Source organism: Amphiprion ocellaris, chromosome 6 (genome assembly GCF_022539595.1).
Source record: "Amphiprion ocellaris isolate individual 3 ecotype Okinawa chromosome 6, ASM2253959v1, whole genome shotgun sequence".
NCBI classification, from domain to species: domain Eukaryota; kingdom Metazoa; phylum Chordata; class Actinopteri; family Pomacentridae; genus Amphiprion; species Amphiprion ocellaris.
The window spans coordinates 31,836,384-31,852,304 of NC_072771.1; the positions used below are offsets into that span (position 1 = coordinate 31,836,384).

A 15,921-nucleotide genomic window follows, 5' to 3' on the forward strand; every position below is an offset into this window, starting at 1 on the left:
GTAAATTAACAACCAGATACTGATGTCTCTCACCATATGGACTTCAGGAGATGACTGGGGGATGATAAACTGTGACCTACTGGTTGGATTCTCTCTGTTCTCATGTTTCTTACATGTTTGTCCCCTGACAGCCGGGTCCTAATGTTTTTTGAGCAACACACCATACTATGACGTTTTTACAATGATGGTTCTACTATGGAACCAGTTTGACATGTTCAGGTGTTCTTTGTGTGAAAACTCAGAGATTTCAGGGATCAGAAGGTGGCTTTCAACTTTCTTTATTAACTTTCTGCTTCAACTTTAAACTAAATTTACTTGACTAACCCAGCCCTCTGGACTTCCAGTAAGCTGTGTTCCTATTGGCTGTCCAGGTGGCTGCTTGGTGTTATCAGGAACACCTGAGCAGCTCAGTGTCTTCCTGCTTTATTTAGCTGCAGACAAACATTTCCTCTGCTTCTCTTCACCAGTGAACCGGGTTTGGCTCCATTGCTTTAGTTTGTTCTTTAGGTGTTAGCTTGCAGCTTCCAGCAGTAAAATCGTCTTTAATGTGTTTCTTGGTGTGTTTTAGGGTTTTGTACTGGATAGTTGTCTTGGTAAAGGTGGTTCTTTAGCCACAGTTAGCACATGGTGCTAATGTGTGCAGTGATTAGTGGATTTGGTACAGCTAAGTTGTGTCTTTATCTTGGCTGTAGTGAGTCCTTAGAGGTTTTTGGTCAGACACATTCTGTGTTCTTGTTTGAGAACCGATGTTGGTTGTCCAGAAGGTAAGAGTTCCTGTCCTGATTCTCTGTTCTCAGAGGTTCTCTGGTAGGCTGCAGGAGACTTTAGCGTTTGGGTTGTGCTAGTTTGGTTTTTGTATGGTTTCATTTGGACGACTATCTTGAGGCTCCTCCATGTGGTTTAGTGAGGTTTTCTGGAACAGTTCTACAAAGCAACCTGCAGCAGAAGAGACTTTGAGAGTTTTTAGGAAGTTCTGGAGACCAGACTTTAGAGCAGCAGAAACATTTGTCAGCAGTTTGAGCAGGAGAAGGTGAGCTTCAGAGTAGAAATGAGATGGAAACCTTCTTGACCCGTGTGGTGAGGTCCTGTACCAAGAGTTTGAGCAGGTTGTGAAGAGTCTGTAGTTCTTTGGTCTGAAAGCACAAGAAGAGTCGACTCATTAAAGGAGAAAACAGGAGATATTGTTGGTTCTTCTGTCGCTCTGCAGTTTCCTTAGACTGAATATCAAGTTTATATTTTAAATGATTTCCCATGTGAGCCCAAGAAGACTTCAATAAACTCCCTCCATCCCCTGGACATAACATATTTTATTACCATGTTAAATGTTTTTTTGTTTTTTTGTTTTTTTTAATGTTTTTGAGTTTTAATCATAGTTTTTTCTCTTTGCTTGTTTAGTTTTGTCATCTGTGTAAAAGGTGCCAAACAAATAAAGTTGAATTGATAAACTGAATAATTGACTAACTCATGATTGTGACAACAGAAGTATTTTCATTGTGATTTAAGGGTTTATTTCATTTTTAAGGTTGGGGTTAAAATCTTGACAGAAAAAGAAGATTAAAGAAATAAACTACATAACAAAAAGCAATTAAATCAAACAAAAAAAATTAATACAATAAAACTTTTAAGAAGTTTTTTTGTTAAAAAGATTTAAGAAATTTAAGAAGTAATTTTCTAATTAAACATTTAATTTTTTAATTAAATGTTTTGTCTTTTTAAAGGTTTAATAATCTAATTAAATGTTTTGCATTTTTATAAATATTTAATGTTCTCGTGTAATTTTTTAAAAATGTTTAATTATGGAAAATATTTTATCTGTAATTTTTAATATCTGTATTTTAAAAATTTTGTTTAATTTCATAATGACATGTATTGTATGTTGTTGAATTATCTAAGTCAATATTCTGTTTAATAGAGTTAAACATTAAATACAATTAAATTATATGTACATATACCACCTTTTAATGTTTAGTTTTCTTTTTAAATGCTTCATTGTATTTTCTGTTTAATTCCTATTTGAAGTTTTATTGTCTTTATGACTTAATTTTCTAATTAAACATTTAATTTTTTAATTAAATGTTTTGTCTTTTTAAGGGTTTAATAATCTGATTAAATGTTTTGCATTTTTAAAAATGTTTGACATTCTTCTTGTTTAATTGTATTTTTTAAATGTTTAATGATGGAAAATACTTTATCTGTAATTTCTAATATTTGTATATTAAAAATTTTGTTTAATTTCATAACGACATGTATTGTATCTTGTCGAATGATCTCATTCAATATTTTGTCTGTTTAATATAATTTAATGTAATTTAATGTTTAACTCTATTAAACAGACAAAAATATTGAATGAGATCATTCGACAAGATACAATACATGTCGTTATGAAATTAAACAAAATTTTTAATATACAAATATTAGAAATTACAGATAAAGTATTTTCCATCATTAAACATTTAAAAAATACAATTAAACAAGAAGAATGTCAAACATTTTTAAAAATGCAAAACATTTAATCAGATTATTAAACCCTTAAAAGGACAAAACATGGGCGTCCATATAGCTCAACGGGTTAAGCGGGTGACCCATGTACAGGAGCTGGTGCCTGACGCAGTGACCCGGGTTCGATTCCTGCTTACGGCTCTTTGCTGCGTGTTCTCCCCTGTTTCCTGTCTGTTTCTCACTACACCTATCCAATAAAAGGCCAAAAAAAACGAAACGTTTAGTTAAAAAATTAAACGTTTAATTAGAAAATTATATCTTAAAGACAATAAAAGTTCAAATAGGAATTACACTGAAAATACAATGAAGGATTTTAAAAGAAAATTAAACATTAAAAGGTGGTAAAACATTTAAAAAGAAAAACCTTAAAGATTTAATCGAAACATTAACAGACTGTCTGAAGGTTCAAACTAACAGAGAACTACTCAAGAACTTTTAAGATTTCAGTCCTCAGACTGTGTGAAGGTTCAAACTAACAGAGAACTACTCAGGAACTTAGAAGATATCAGTCCTTGGACTGTCTGGAAGTTCAATCTAACAGAGAACTACTGTGGGACTTAGAAAATTTCAGCCCTCAGACTGTGTGAAAGCTCAGGTCCTGAGGACTCGGGAGGTGTGGAGGCTTTGGAAAGTCTTGGAACTGAGGGTTCAACCCTCCAGCACAAAGGCTGAAGCCCAACCTCCTGAGAAAAACGGTCGAGTCGAGACTCAAGTTAAAAAAAACTCGAAAATGGCAACAAAAAAAAAAAAAACAGATGATAAATGCGCAAAAAAAAAAAAAAAAAAAGTATCGCGCGCAGCTTAGAGGCAACAGTGGTCCCAAAACTGTTGATAAATTATTTCTCAATAAAACCTCATAACCAGTTACATAAGCACACCCTCTTTACTGACCTCTTTACCAATAAACCCCAAGACATACTTTGCCAAAATCCATAATAATTCATAAAATCTTTATTTGCACCAGCCCCATGTGAAAATGACATCAGTCTGTATTTGTAGAGCATCTCATGAATGTAGCAGCACCGTTTAAATGTTTCATAACACAGAATATAAGCAAAGAGTATATAGGGATACAGACAAACATGGGAAATAAGAAACGTGCTCTTCAATAGTTATTAGGGTCCGAGCACCATGAAGTGGTGCGAGGAACCTATTGAAACCCTAGGAATTATTATTATTATTATTATTATTATTATTATTATACTTTTTTCTACAGACGGGGAAAACGCATTTTTGACGCCCTAAACATACACGAAAACGCATGAAAATCGCCACACACATCAGGACTGGCGAAAAATTTGATATTTTAGGGGAATGGCACGCGTGCGTGCCAAAATGGCTCAATAGCGCCCCCTAGAAAATTACGAAAATTCAGCCCCCGGACAACGTTTGACCTAGACTTCTGAAATTCGGCACACATATGTAACTCATCAAGACGCACAAAAAAGCCTCTTGCATCATTACCCATAATGCAACAGGAAGTCGGCCATTTTGAATTATGAGTCATGTTTTGGACAATTTTGTGTCATTTTTGGACATTTTTTAAAATCTATAAACTCAAACAGCGTAACTCCAAGAGAGCTGAAATTTGGCCAGGATGTACTCCAATCACGGGTGATCAAAAGTTATCAAAACGCTCCGCAAAAGTCTGAAGGCGTGGAAATGGCGAGCCACGGAATGCGGCCATTTTGAAATATGATTCATATTTTGGACATTTTGTCATTTTTGGACATTTTAAAAAGCTATTAACTCAAACACCGTAACCACGAGAGAGCTCAAATTTGGTCAGGATGGACACCAGTCATGGTTGATCAAAGGTTATCAAAATACTCTGCAACAGTCTGACGGTGTGGCCATGGTGACCAGCAGAATGCGGCCATTTTGGATGTCTCGCCATGAAACAGGAAGTGCTGTCTAACTAGCCTGGACATGCATCAATCTGCCTCAAACTTTACATGTGTGATCAGAGTCCAGCCCTAATCACATCCATAGGTCGATATAGACTCACTGTCATAGCACCACCTGGCGGCCATTTTGAATTTCTCGCCATGAAACAGGAAGTCATGTCTAACTAGCCTGTACATGCTCCAATTTGTCTGAAATTTTACATGTATGATCAGAGTCCGGCCCTAATCACATCTTTGTGCCACTTGGCGGCCATTTTGGATTTCTCGCCATGAAACAGGAAGTGCTGTGTAACCAGCCTGTACATGCTCCAATCTGCCTGAAATTTTACATGTATGATCAGAGTCCGGCCCTAATCACATCTTTGCACCACTTGGCGGCCATTTTGGATTTCTCGTCATGAAACAGGAAGTGCTGTGTAAGTAGCCTGTACATGCTCCAATCTGCCTGAAACTTTACTCTCTCAGTTGCAGCGCCTCCTGGTGGATATGCGTGGGCCAGTCGGGCCGCTCGGATGCGAGGACCCGTCCAACGCTGCTTGCAGCTTTTATTGGTTTAGTGGTTGGAAGTCAATAAAACATTAGCGTCAGTCAAATTGAATGCGTCAGTGGATGGAAGTGGTGGTTGCCTTGTGCTGCTCTTCACTTCACTGCAGCTCCATGGCTCCATCTGCTGGACGGACAGAAGTGCAGCAGCTGATGGCAGCTTCTTTGACCTCACGCTGCTGTCAGACCCCAGATTAGGGTTTATTTCAGATATATATAATAGAAAATAGTAATTAAAAAATAACCTGATGTTGTATTTTTGCAGCAGTGAGTTTTACAGGGTTAAAAGCAACCAGTCAAAGGTTATTACTGAGGATTTTAAACAAAAACATTCAGGCAAACAGTTAACATCATAGGGTGCCTGACATGTTTGTTTTTTTTCCGGGTCGATACAGATTTTTTTTGTAATCAAGGAGATCAATAACCAAGATTTGGAATCGCTACACATTTGCAGAAAAAATAAAGTTTTTGAACAGCACATAAAGTTAAGTTAAAATTAAAATAATCACGAGTTGCAGCCTTTGCTTATTTATGTTTTACATGCTGAAGTTGTCCTTCAGTGTTTCACTGATCAGATTGTGCTGTGGGCAGGAACAAGATCAGAGGGAGGCAGCTGCAGCAGACCCAAAGTAGTTTCACATTCATTTATCTGATCAGATTTCAGGGGGCTTTTTTTTTTTAAGAAATGGGACCAATAATTGAAAACATGCTAAATATCAGATGGGATCATTGGTGTCACAGGACATCTGCAGACACAGGTCAAAGATTACAAGGAGTTTATTTAACGAATGAAACTAAAACCAACACAGAAAGGATAACTAAACCAAGGTGAAAACAAAAAGGGGAAACCAGACTAATTGTAGGAGAAAGGTTCTGGTTTCAAAGTCTCTGGTCTGGCAGAGAGCGGAAGAATGAAGAACCGGGCCTTCGTGGATTAAGGTGATTGAGAACAGGTGAATCAACCCCCACACCTGTGAGAGAGATGGATGGATGGATGGGTGGATGGATGGATGGATAGGTAGGGAGGTAGATGGACCATAGATAGATGGATGGATGGATGGATAGATAGGTAGGGAGGTAGATGGACCATAGATAGATGGATGGATAGGCAGATTCTGCAGTGGGGAAATTTTCAGTGTGGCAGTAGCAGATAGGAAAAAAAGTAAAAAGAAAAGCAGCACTCAGTGCACAGATATAAATAGATGCTTTCTCCTTAGAGAAGAAATAGAAATGCTTGTAAAAAAAAAAAACCCTGTGAAATTGCACATATTGACTTATTTACATTTTATTGCAGTTACTTCATGGGTGATCTGAACTACTGGGAGCAGGTTTGATTGAACACAGTCTGACTGCTGCAGGAAGGAAGGACCTCCTTCAAACATTGTGGGTGAAGCAGTCTGTCCCTGAAGGAGCTGCCGGTGATGGTCCTGTTTCCTGCAGGGGGTGGGAGATGTCCTCCATGATAGACAACAGCTTTGTCATCATCCTCCTGTCTACCACCAGCCCAGGACAGAGCTTGCTTTCTTAACCAGTTTCTTTAGTCTCTTCCTGTCTGCAGCCGTGATGCTGCTGCTCCAGCAGACCACTCCATACAGGATGGCTGATACCACCACACAACCATAAAAGGTCCTCAGAATTGCTCCCTGCACCCCGAAGGACCTCAGTTTCCTGAGCAGGTGAAGTCTGTTCTGACATTTCTTACACCGTGCGTTGGTGTTCTATCTCTAGACATGTTTGAATGTCTTTATCAATAAATGGTGAAACACATGTTGAGTGTCAGCTCAGCTCTTTGTTCCACACATGTATATGTTCCTATGTGATTGGTGTCTTGCAGTCAGAGTGTAAAGAATTGAAGCTGTCAGAGGCTTTCTGTGGTGAAGAGGCTGCAGGACATCAGCTGCTCCAACAGGTGATGCCTTTGTTCTTTGGCTCCAACCAGAACAAGCAATAAATCAGCATGAGCTGCAGCTTATCCACCTCATAGAGTGTATAATAAAGAAACCAAGAGGTTTTAGTTGATAGCTGTCTCTAGTGAATGACCAGCAGTGTCTTGTTCAGGTTGTGAGGAGAAGTAAAAAGCTTACAGCAGCTGGTATTCCCAGGTAGTCTCCCATCCAAATACTAACCAGGCCCAACCCTGCTTAGCTTTGCAGATCAGATGAGATTGTGTGTATTCAGTCTCAGAAACAAACCTACAATGTAAGTTCTGTACCTCACATGATTCAAATCTCCACTCACACCTTTCATTTGTCCTTTGATTGCTCCAGTACTGATTGATGCCATCATTTAAGCCAATTTACAACAACACCTTGTAGGAAATGTGGTGCAGAGGTAAGTTCTGTGCCTCATGTGTTGAAGGTCCATGGTTCAAATCCCCACTCACACTTTTTATGTGTCCTTTGGATGCTCCAGTACTAATTGCTAGCATCATTTAAGCAAAGTTAGAGCAGCATCTTGTAGGACAGGTGGTGTAGAGGTAAGTTTTTTGCCTGGCATGTTGAAGGTCCCTGGTTGAAATCCACCTTAGTACCTTTATTATCTTCACCTCCTTAATAGTTTTGTGTACCATCATTTACGAAAACTAACAGTTACACCTAGTAGGAAGGATAGTGCAGTGGTAAGTTATCTGCCTCTCATCCAGGAGGTTTTTGGTTCAAATCCAGCCCAGGGCTCTTTTGACACTTTTTAAGATAAGATAAGATAAGATAAAGTTCTTTATTTCTCCCCACTCCAGGGGAAATTTACATTGTTACAGCAGCTTTATTTACAATATATACATACTTTGGCTGTATGACAACCTCTTTCAACCATCATTACAACAAAGTCCACAAAGGACCTTGTGTGAAAGATAGCTCACACATAGGTTGTGTGTCTGTCATGTGGAGGGTCACGGTTCGAATCCCCACTGGGAACCTTGCGGAGGATGATAGTGGAGTGGAAAGGTTGTGGTCTGTGGTGTGGAGTGTCACTGGACTGGAGTTGAAGGGTGGTTCCTGCAAAACCAAGAAGTTGCTGGAAAAGGCAAAGAGCGCAAAGAGCGCAAAGAGCGCAAAGAGCGCAAAGAGCGCAAAGAGCGCAAAGAGCGCAAAGAGCGCAAAGAGCGCAAAGAGCGCAAAGAGCGCAAAGAGCGCAAAGAGCGCAAAGAGCGCAAAGAGCGCAAAGAGCGCAAAGAGCGCAAAGAGCGCAAAGAGCGCAAAGAGCGCAAAGAGCGCAAAGAGCGCAAAGAGCGCAAAGAGCGCAAAGAGCGCAAAGAGCGCAAAGAGCGCAAAGAGCGCAAAGAGCTATATATATACATGTATATATACATGTATATATGTATATATATGTATATATACATATATATATGTATATATATATGTATATATACATATATATATGTATATATATATGTAAGACTAGACTAGATACGCTAGCGGGTCGTCTTCTATATTATCTATGGTCTGACCAATCACTGCTCTGTGGTTCCGCCCTCTGAGAATCTTGTTGTCGTTTGGCTCCACATTTGCTGATGACCACTTCCGGTCTCAGAAAATGAAAAACGGACCTTTCTTCGTTTCTGTGTCTTACTGATTTTATTTTTTGTTATTCTAAATATAAAATGAAAATCAAAGCATTTTTAAAAATTTCATATATCCCTTTTTGATCATGAAAAAGAAAAATGCCTCGTATTTCAATTTTAATTTTTGTATTTTAAAACAACAATCAAATAACCACTGGTTTGTTGTTTTTCAATACCCGTTTCAGAACGAAAAATCCAATTGCCAGATAAATACACGGACCTTTATGACAGTGAAAGCTATGTATGCTCACTGTACTGCGTTAAAGTAAAAAAAAAAATAGCAATAGCTATAAACTTTAGTGTCCCTATCAAATAAAAGATGAATTAATATAAGTATAAACTATTTTTTATCCATTTGAACATCTGAAACATGAGTACACTCCAGTTGTGGCTCTTACTTTAACCAATAACTATAGTAATGTAGATAAGTGGTATAATATTGCTCTTTGAATTATACTAAAATACTCAAATAAAGTACCTTTAGTTGTATTCAGTTTATATTTAAGCATAGTACCTGTTTGGAGGTATTTTATCTCTCCCTCTGTTCATTTTAAGACCATTTATCCCGGTTTATTACAGTCTACACACTGGTCCTCTCCAGTATGGCCGACTTCAGCGTCCACTGTTTTTAACGGTTGGGCGGGACTGACGTCTGAACGTGATGACGCAATGACGCCGAATTATTAAAAGCCGACGTTAGCGCGCGCTTCCAGCTCAAAACCTACCCTGTGCAGAGAGAGTCGGATTCACGTGCAGTCGCTGAGCGAAAAACAATACAAAGCCTGAACTTCCAGAGGAGCCTGACTCTGAAAACTACGACCTGCAGCCTCCGGTTATTCACGGAGCGACGCTAAAGGCGGCACAAATCTCTTCCTCCTTCTTCTACTACGCAGTCGTAAAACTCCACAGCAACCATGTTTGAGGCTCGCCTGGTCCAGGGCTCCATCCTGAAGAAGGTTCTGGAGGCTCTGAAGGATCTGATCACGGAGGCCTGCTGGGACGTCAGCTCGTCCGGCATCTCTCTGCAGAGCATGGACTCCTCTCACGTCTCCCTTGTCCAGCTCACCCTGCGGCACGACGGCTTCGACTCGTACCGCTGCGACAGAAACCTCGCCATGGGAGTCAACCTGAGCAGGTGCAGCAAAACGCCACATTCAGCTGAAAACACCGAGTTTAGTCTTTAATCCGTAGCGCTGTTAGCCTGTTAGCTTGCTCAGAAATTAAACGTATGCTAACTAATGTAACTAGTTTGATAAAGTGTGACTGCAGTTTAAGTGGCTGTGAAACTCTCGATGTTTGGTTTGTCAGAGCGGTTTTTGCGTACATCACCGCCAGTTAACGTTGCACTCAGTCTAACAGTTGATTTACAATCTTTTGTTGGCGTATTTTAGTGTTTTATATGTTGTGTCTGAAGCTGACAAAGAAGGTAGCCATCTTGGCGGAGTTGCCCGGGCATGTCTCTGCTGAGCTGAGAGAGAAACCGGTTAACTCGTTGCTGTCAGCTCTGAAACGAAGCTGCATGTACGCCAGTTTTACAGTCTGTATGCAGCTCTACTGTCGCTGTTTGATGTTAAAACTGCATTTTGGCGCAGTTTGGGAGACTTGGGCGCTCTCGTGACGTCATTTGAGCGCCAAAATCTCCGCTGGCAGTGTTGGCGGGAATCGCTGTTGAACCCGGGAACCTCCACTTCCGTTTTTACGTCACTACCTTTAGTCCGTGCAACACCGGTGTCTGCAAGAACTGATTGCAGTTATCCTCACTTATCCTGCAATACTTTAGTTTGTATAAAACACCGATCATGCTAACCAGTCTAAACAAACATACTGAAAATAATAAACTCATAGCCTTAACATAAGTTTATGCAGATCACCACTTTTTAGCATGACTTGTGTCCATAGGATGGGTTTCTGCTGTAATGTTTTGATGTCCATGAAGTGTTTATCTATTAATGTGCTGGGGAAAAAAGAGTTTAGGTTCACAGGGACGTTTTATATTGTATTCCATTGTGAGGATTAAACAATGATCTGTGTTTTTTATCAATTAATTTAGTTTACAAAATATAAAGCTTATGGCGTAAATTTAGCACAAACTCTCATTTGAGAAGTCATTATAGTGCAAAGTTGAACATATGTTGTGTTCTGATTAGTTTTCAAATATATATTTACTGTTGTAAAAATTTGACGTTTTATATTTCAAGCATATGAATCACATTTTTGTTTCTTGTGGTTTGTAACCAGTGTTTTTGTTTTTTCTGTCATCTAGTATGTCAAAAATCCTGAAATGTGCAGGAAATGAGGACATCATCACCCTCAGGGCAGAAGACAATGCAGACACACTTGCCCTTGTGTTTGAGACAGTCAGTAAGTAGAGTTAAATCAGCTTGACAGATGCTCTTTAGCTGTGTTTCAGTGCCATATGTCTTATTTACCATCTCTTTATTCTTGCAGACCAGGAGAAAGTCTCCGACTATGAGATGAAGCTGATGGATCTGGACGTGGAGCAGCTCGGTATCCCAGTAAGTCAACTGTTGCCTTGTCCTTTGTGTCCAGCATGTGTTTTACTGTACACAGTCCCTGACCTTTCCCTGTCTGTCCCTCCAGGAGCAAGAGTACAGCTGTGTCGTCAAGATGCCCTCTGGGGAGTTCGCTCGTATCTGCCGTGACCTGTCTCAGATTGGCGATGCTGTCATGATCTCCTGCACCAAGGACGGAGTCAAGTTCTCCGCCTCAGGAGAGCTGGGAACAGGAAACGTCAAGCTGTCCCAGACCAGCAACGTGGACAAAGAGGACGAGGCTGTGAGTATGAAACCAGAATGATGTGTACCCAACATTTAGTCAGTTACCAGTAAAACCTGTTCACTTATTGCAGAAACACACATAATCTGACAAGTATCACAACAGCGTCATATTGATATGTCAAGGAGAGAGAATGTGTGGCTGTCTGAGAGATGACATGTTTGTTTCTCAGCTGTAAACATTTAGTTGGTCACAAATTTTATGTCAAAGTTTAGGGGTTTCTTTTCCAAAATGTTTTCATAAATATAAAGAAGGTATATTAGCAAGATATATTGATTAATAAGAATATTCACCAGCTCTTTTAATACACAGCAGTGACTTTGGCTATTTTTAAGCTCTGCCATGTTTGATGGGTTTTCTCTCTGCTTTGTGCCATCAATTGAATACTATATTTTCCTTGACAGCAGTTCAGATAAATAGTTATGGACTCCTGGTTTGGTTTTCCCTATTTAAGATTATTAATTTTAGCTTATTAACTCCAGCAAAATTGGATTTTATGCAAGCGTTTAATGCTGATTTAATGTTTGTCCCCAGAAACAAGGATTTAAAGCTTTACTTTAGAGCAAAAACACTTGACAGTAAATTAATCTGAAGCTAGTTTCACTGTTTTATTTTTCGCCTTCTCAGTTGTGAAGATTTGCTCCTTTTTAGTTTGAGGTGAACATATGTGTTCATCACGTGTGAACATCTTGTCCGTTCTCTTCCTGTTTTCAGGTTACCATTGAGATGAATGAGCCCGTCCAGCTGATCTTTGCCCTCAACTACCTGAACTTCTTCACCAAGGCCACGCCGCTGTCCAAGACAGTCACCCTCAGCATGTCGGCTGATATCCCCCTCGGTAAGCACACATGTCCTCCTCTCACTTCATAGTTTTTATTACTATCAGTAAGGTCTTTACTCTGTTGCTGTTGAGACTCAGATTTGACCTGTTGTTCTTCTCACAGTGGTGGAGTACAAGATTGCCGATATGGGACACATCAAATACTACTTGGCCCCGAAAATCGACGAGGAGGCTTCCTAAGTAGTTTCTAACAGACCGAAAAGGGAGAATGGAGAAAGACAGACGACTGTAACTCATCCTGAGTGACGGAGGGACAGAAGTGATCCTGTGATGGTCGATGCTCACTTTGTCTGATGTTTCTGACTGTCAAATGAGATATCAACAGCTGTGGTGTAAACAGCCAGATGTGTAAATGCTGTCATCTGTATGATGTAATGAAGCTTCAGAGGTGTTCAGAGCTGCTGGCTTTGGTCCACAGATCCCCCGTGTAAACTTCAGCACTTGTTCACTCCACCACTGGGTCTCTTTCTCTATTTTTGCCTGTTTTGGCAAATCAGATTTCAAATATCCCATCTTTTTTTGTAGATAACGCATTTGTAAATACTTTGTGGTTTCGCACTGTGAGTCACCGCTCCAATTGCTTTTGTATTCAATCATTCAGTCCAAAATAAATGATTCAAGTTGTTTCGAACGTTTGTGTTTCATGTGTACAGTAATTTAAACATTTATCACAGTTCTCAAAACATTAAATTGTAACCAAACACCACATGGTATTTTTAGACATATTCTTCTACACATATATACAATTGAGTAAAATTGAAAGTTATTTTTAAAGATACTGTAGTAAACCTGTTGCCATGCGATAAATCCACACATGACTCACTACTTTATATTAACTCAGAAAGCCTTGGAATCTGGCCAGTCTTTTCTGAAGCAGGTCATATGATTTGGAAATAAGACTGCCTTGAGAGCTGTTTTTGTAATGGGTAACCTTTCCATATAAAATTTGAAATAATGCCAAAAAACAAATATCTGTCATGATTGTCTCAATGAAAAGAACAGAGTCAAAACTATTTTTGAATGAGCTCATTTTATTACTGTTTAGCTAATTAGAAGGTGGTTGTTATTAAATTTGGATGGTTATTTAGTTGACATTTTAATGATATCCAGTCATTTTTTATTAATAAGTGATTGTTTCCATAATAATTATAGAATATGTAAAGACATCACAATGAACATAAAACATTTTTTTTAAACTTTTAATAAAAATGTATGCAAGATATATGCCACAGACTTCAAAAGTCCCTCAATTATATATTGACCCAGCTACTGTAAAACCTACAGGCAATGTTTATGGACACTGGAAATGATTAGGCTTCATTTACTTTCACTGACCTGTGTCATTTTAACATCCTAGGTTTTCTGAAACAAATTAATTTGTATTTGTGTCACTCATTTAAAATAGGAATGAAGTTCTCTGAAGAAGAAAGTCATGCGACTCTCACTTAACTACTCTGGGAGTGTCCCATTTCTGAATGTCCCATCTCAGTGATCAAATGTGTCATTGTGGAGAGGAGGACTTTATAACGATGGGAAAGCAAGTTTAAATGAGAAAATGAGGGACCCAAGTGAGCCCTTGAAATAAGAATATTAAAAAAATAAAAACTTTTTTTTAAATGGCAATTTTAAAGAAAAGTAGGACATCGGGATTATTTTAGATCGCTTGTTTATTGTGAAGGATTCGATGAAATCTAGTTTTATGAAGTATGACAGTCTTGTGGTGGACTGAGTTGTGGCTTATCATTTATTTAACTAATAAGATTTTATTGTTCATGAGGGCAAATGGAGGATTTATGATGTTCGAAATGCTAATAAAGTTCAGATTTTAATTTGATTTAGAGACCAAAATATTTCATTTGCAAATTAAGTTTCAATGAAACGGACTTATCTGTGTACGCAGTAATTAGGAATAACCACTAGGTGGAGCTACTTCTCTACTTCTGGATTTAATCTGTGGGCGAAACCAAATTACTTTCACCTGTGAGGGCACGTCAGATCTTTAATTGATTCTATGTGTATTTTCTCACAGTTTTGTTTTTATTAAAGACATATAATTTGTGAGCCACCCGGCATCTTTCTTGTCGCATCACTTCTATTCAATGAAATGACGAGGATTGGGACGTCCAGCTGTGTTTCAGAGAAGTTACATCACGGAAGTCCTCCACACTGAGGCTCCTCCACAGATCCAGCTTTGTCCTCATGCAGAGGTCAGTGAGACAACCAGACAAACTACTGGACATTCACAGAATTCACGTAACATGCAGCCACAAAATCACGAGTGTGTCTGTGTGCAGCTGGCGGCTGTGTTGGACTGCAGTCTAGTGAAGAGGCAGACAGCAATCCTCACAAAGATTTAATCTGACCAGCAGACACATCTGGCACTAGTTTACTTTCTTTGCACAGAGCTGTCGGTTACAGCATAACACGACCAGGAACTAGCTGGGATTTACTGGCGCTTGTTTACTTTCTGAGCAGAAATACTCTGTGTGATTAATATGAAGCTAACCGCTTTAGCTAGCAGCTGTTTAGTGCTGGGTTAATTACAAGTTCTAATTTGACATGAAAATCACTTTATTGCATCTGACAATGTTGCTCTTTCTTGCGTTTTTGAATTATATGAATTTTAAGTTGCAGTTTCTTGGCCTGTTTGTGCTAAATTTCTTTGTGTTGTTATTAAGTACCAGTCCATTGTTTTGGTACTGTATCCTAGCATACAAACAGGACAAGATGGAAGCTTAGCCTAGTATACAGACTGAACAGAATTTGTTTAGCTTAGCACACAAACTGGACAAGCTTAAGGCGTTATTTATTTTAGCCTAGCAGGCTGGACAGACTAAGGCAATCGTTAGCTTAGCATAGCTTACAGACTATCCAAGATGTTTTAGCTTAGCCTAGCATACACAGTTCGTAAAATCAAGGTTGGAGTTTAGCTAGCCTGGCATAGCCCACAGACTGCACAAAATCAGTTTGCTTAGCCTAGCATACAGGGTGTGCAGATTACAGAAATAATTCAGTTAGGTTAGCCAAGCATAAAGACACAAGATTAATGATGTACTTTGGCGAGTTTAGTCTAGTACATAAGTGTCAAACTCTGGCCCGCGGGCCAAATTTGACCCGCGAGGCAATACCAAATAATTACTACAGCTGGCCCGCCGGTATTATATAGCGCATGTACGGCTATTGATACAAATCCCAGAATGCTCTGCTGGTGGTTTTGGCGCGTCAATCAGGACAAGACCCATGACCAGACTGTTTATAAAGATGGACGTAGCACCCGTGACGTAACCCGTTGGTTTCTGCACTGAGAAAATGAAGCCCGGATTTTGCTACTTCCTGGTTGACATCTTGGATTTTTGGAGCCAGAGACGAAAAAAAAGATTCTCAGAGGGCGGAGCCTGAGAGCAGTGATTGGTCAGACTGACTGAGAGCCGAGAACCCACATTTAACGGGTTCTGCCGTTTACCGACGCTGTTGCTAACGTTAGCCTCCAAAAGTCGAGCTAAACTGTACAGGTAAGAGTTAAAGTCATCTTTGTAACTAGTTGTACTCTTCTCCACAATTGGAGAATATCACATATAAAGCAAAGACCTACGTTACTGTAGCTGAATTTACTGTAAGTTAACATCAGTTTGTAATCTCTGATATAAACTTGTTCTAACATCATGTTTTAAAGTTGTTCTGTAAATCTCAAGTTACGTTTCCTAACTTTGTGTTCACACTGATGCTAAATCAGGTTAGTCAGTGTCATAAACTAGTTAACTGTTAGCTGTAGCTAA

The 15,921-nt window shown here is 39.2% G+C and overlaps 1 protein-coding gene across 1 annotated transcript; it reads left to right on the forward strand.

Annotated features, from left to right (window-relative positions):
* Positions 1-9,218: 9,218 nt before the first annotated feature.
* Positions 9,219-12,776, forward strand: pcna (proliferating cell nuclear antigen). The gene is made up of 6 exons (XM_023294518.3): positions 9,219-9,643; positions 10,772-10,869; positions 10,957-11,024; positions 11,110-11,304; positions 12,019-12,142; positions 12,249-12,776. Exons 1-6 carry the CDS (start codon positions 9,423-9,425, stop codon positions 12,323-12,325), a joined length of 783 nt encoding a protein of 260 aa, XP_023150286.1. The 5' UTR covers positions 9,219-9,422; the 3' UTR covers positions 12,326-12,776.
* The last annotated feature ends 3,145 nt before the right edge of the window (positions 12,777-15,921 follow it).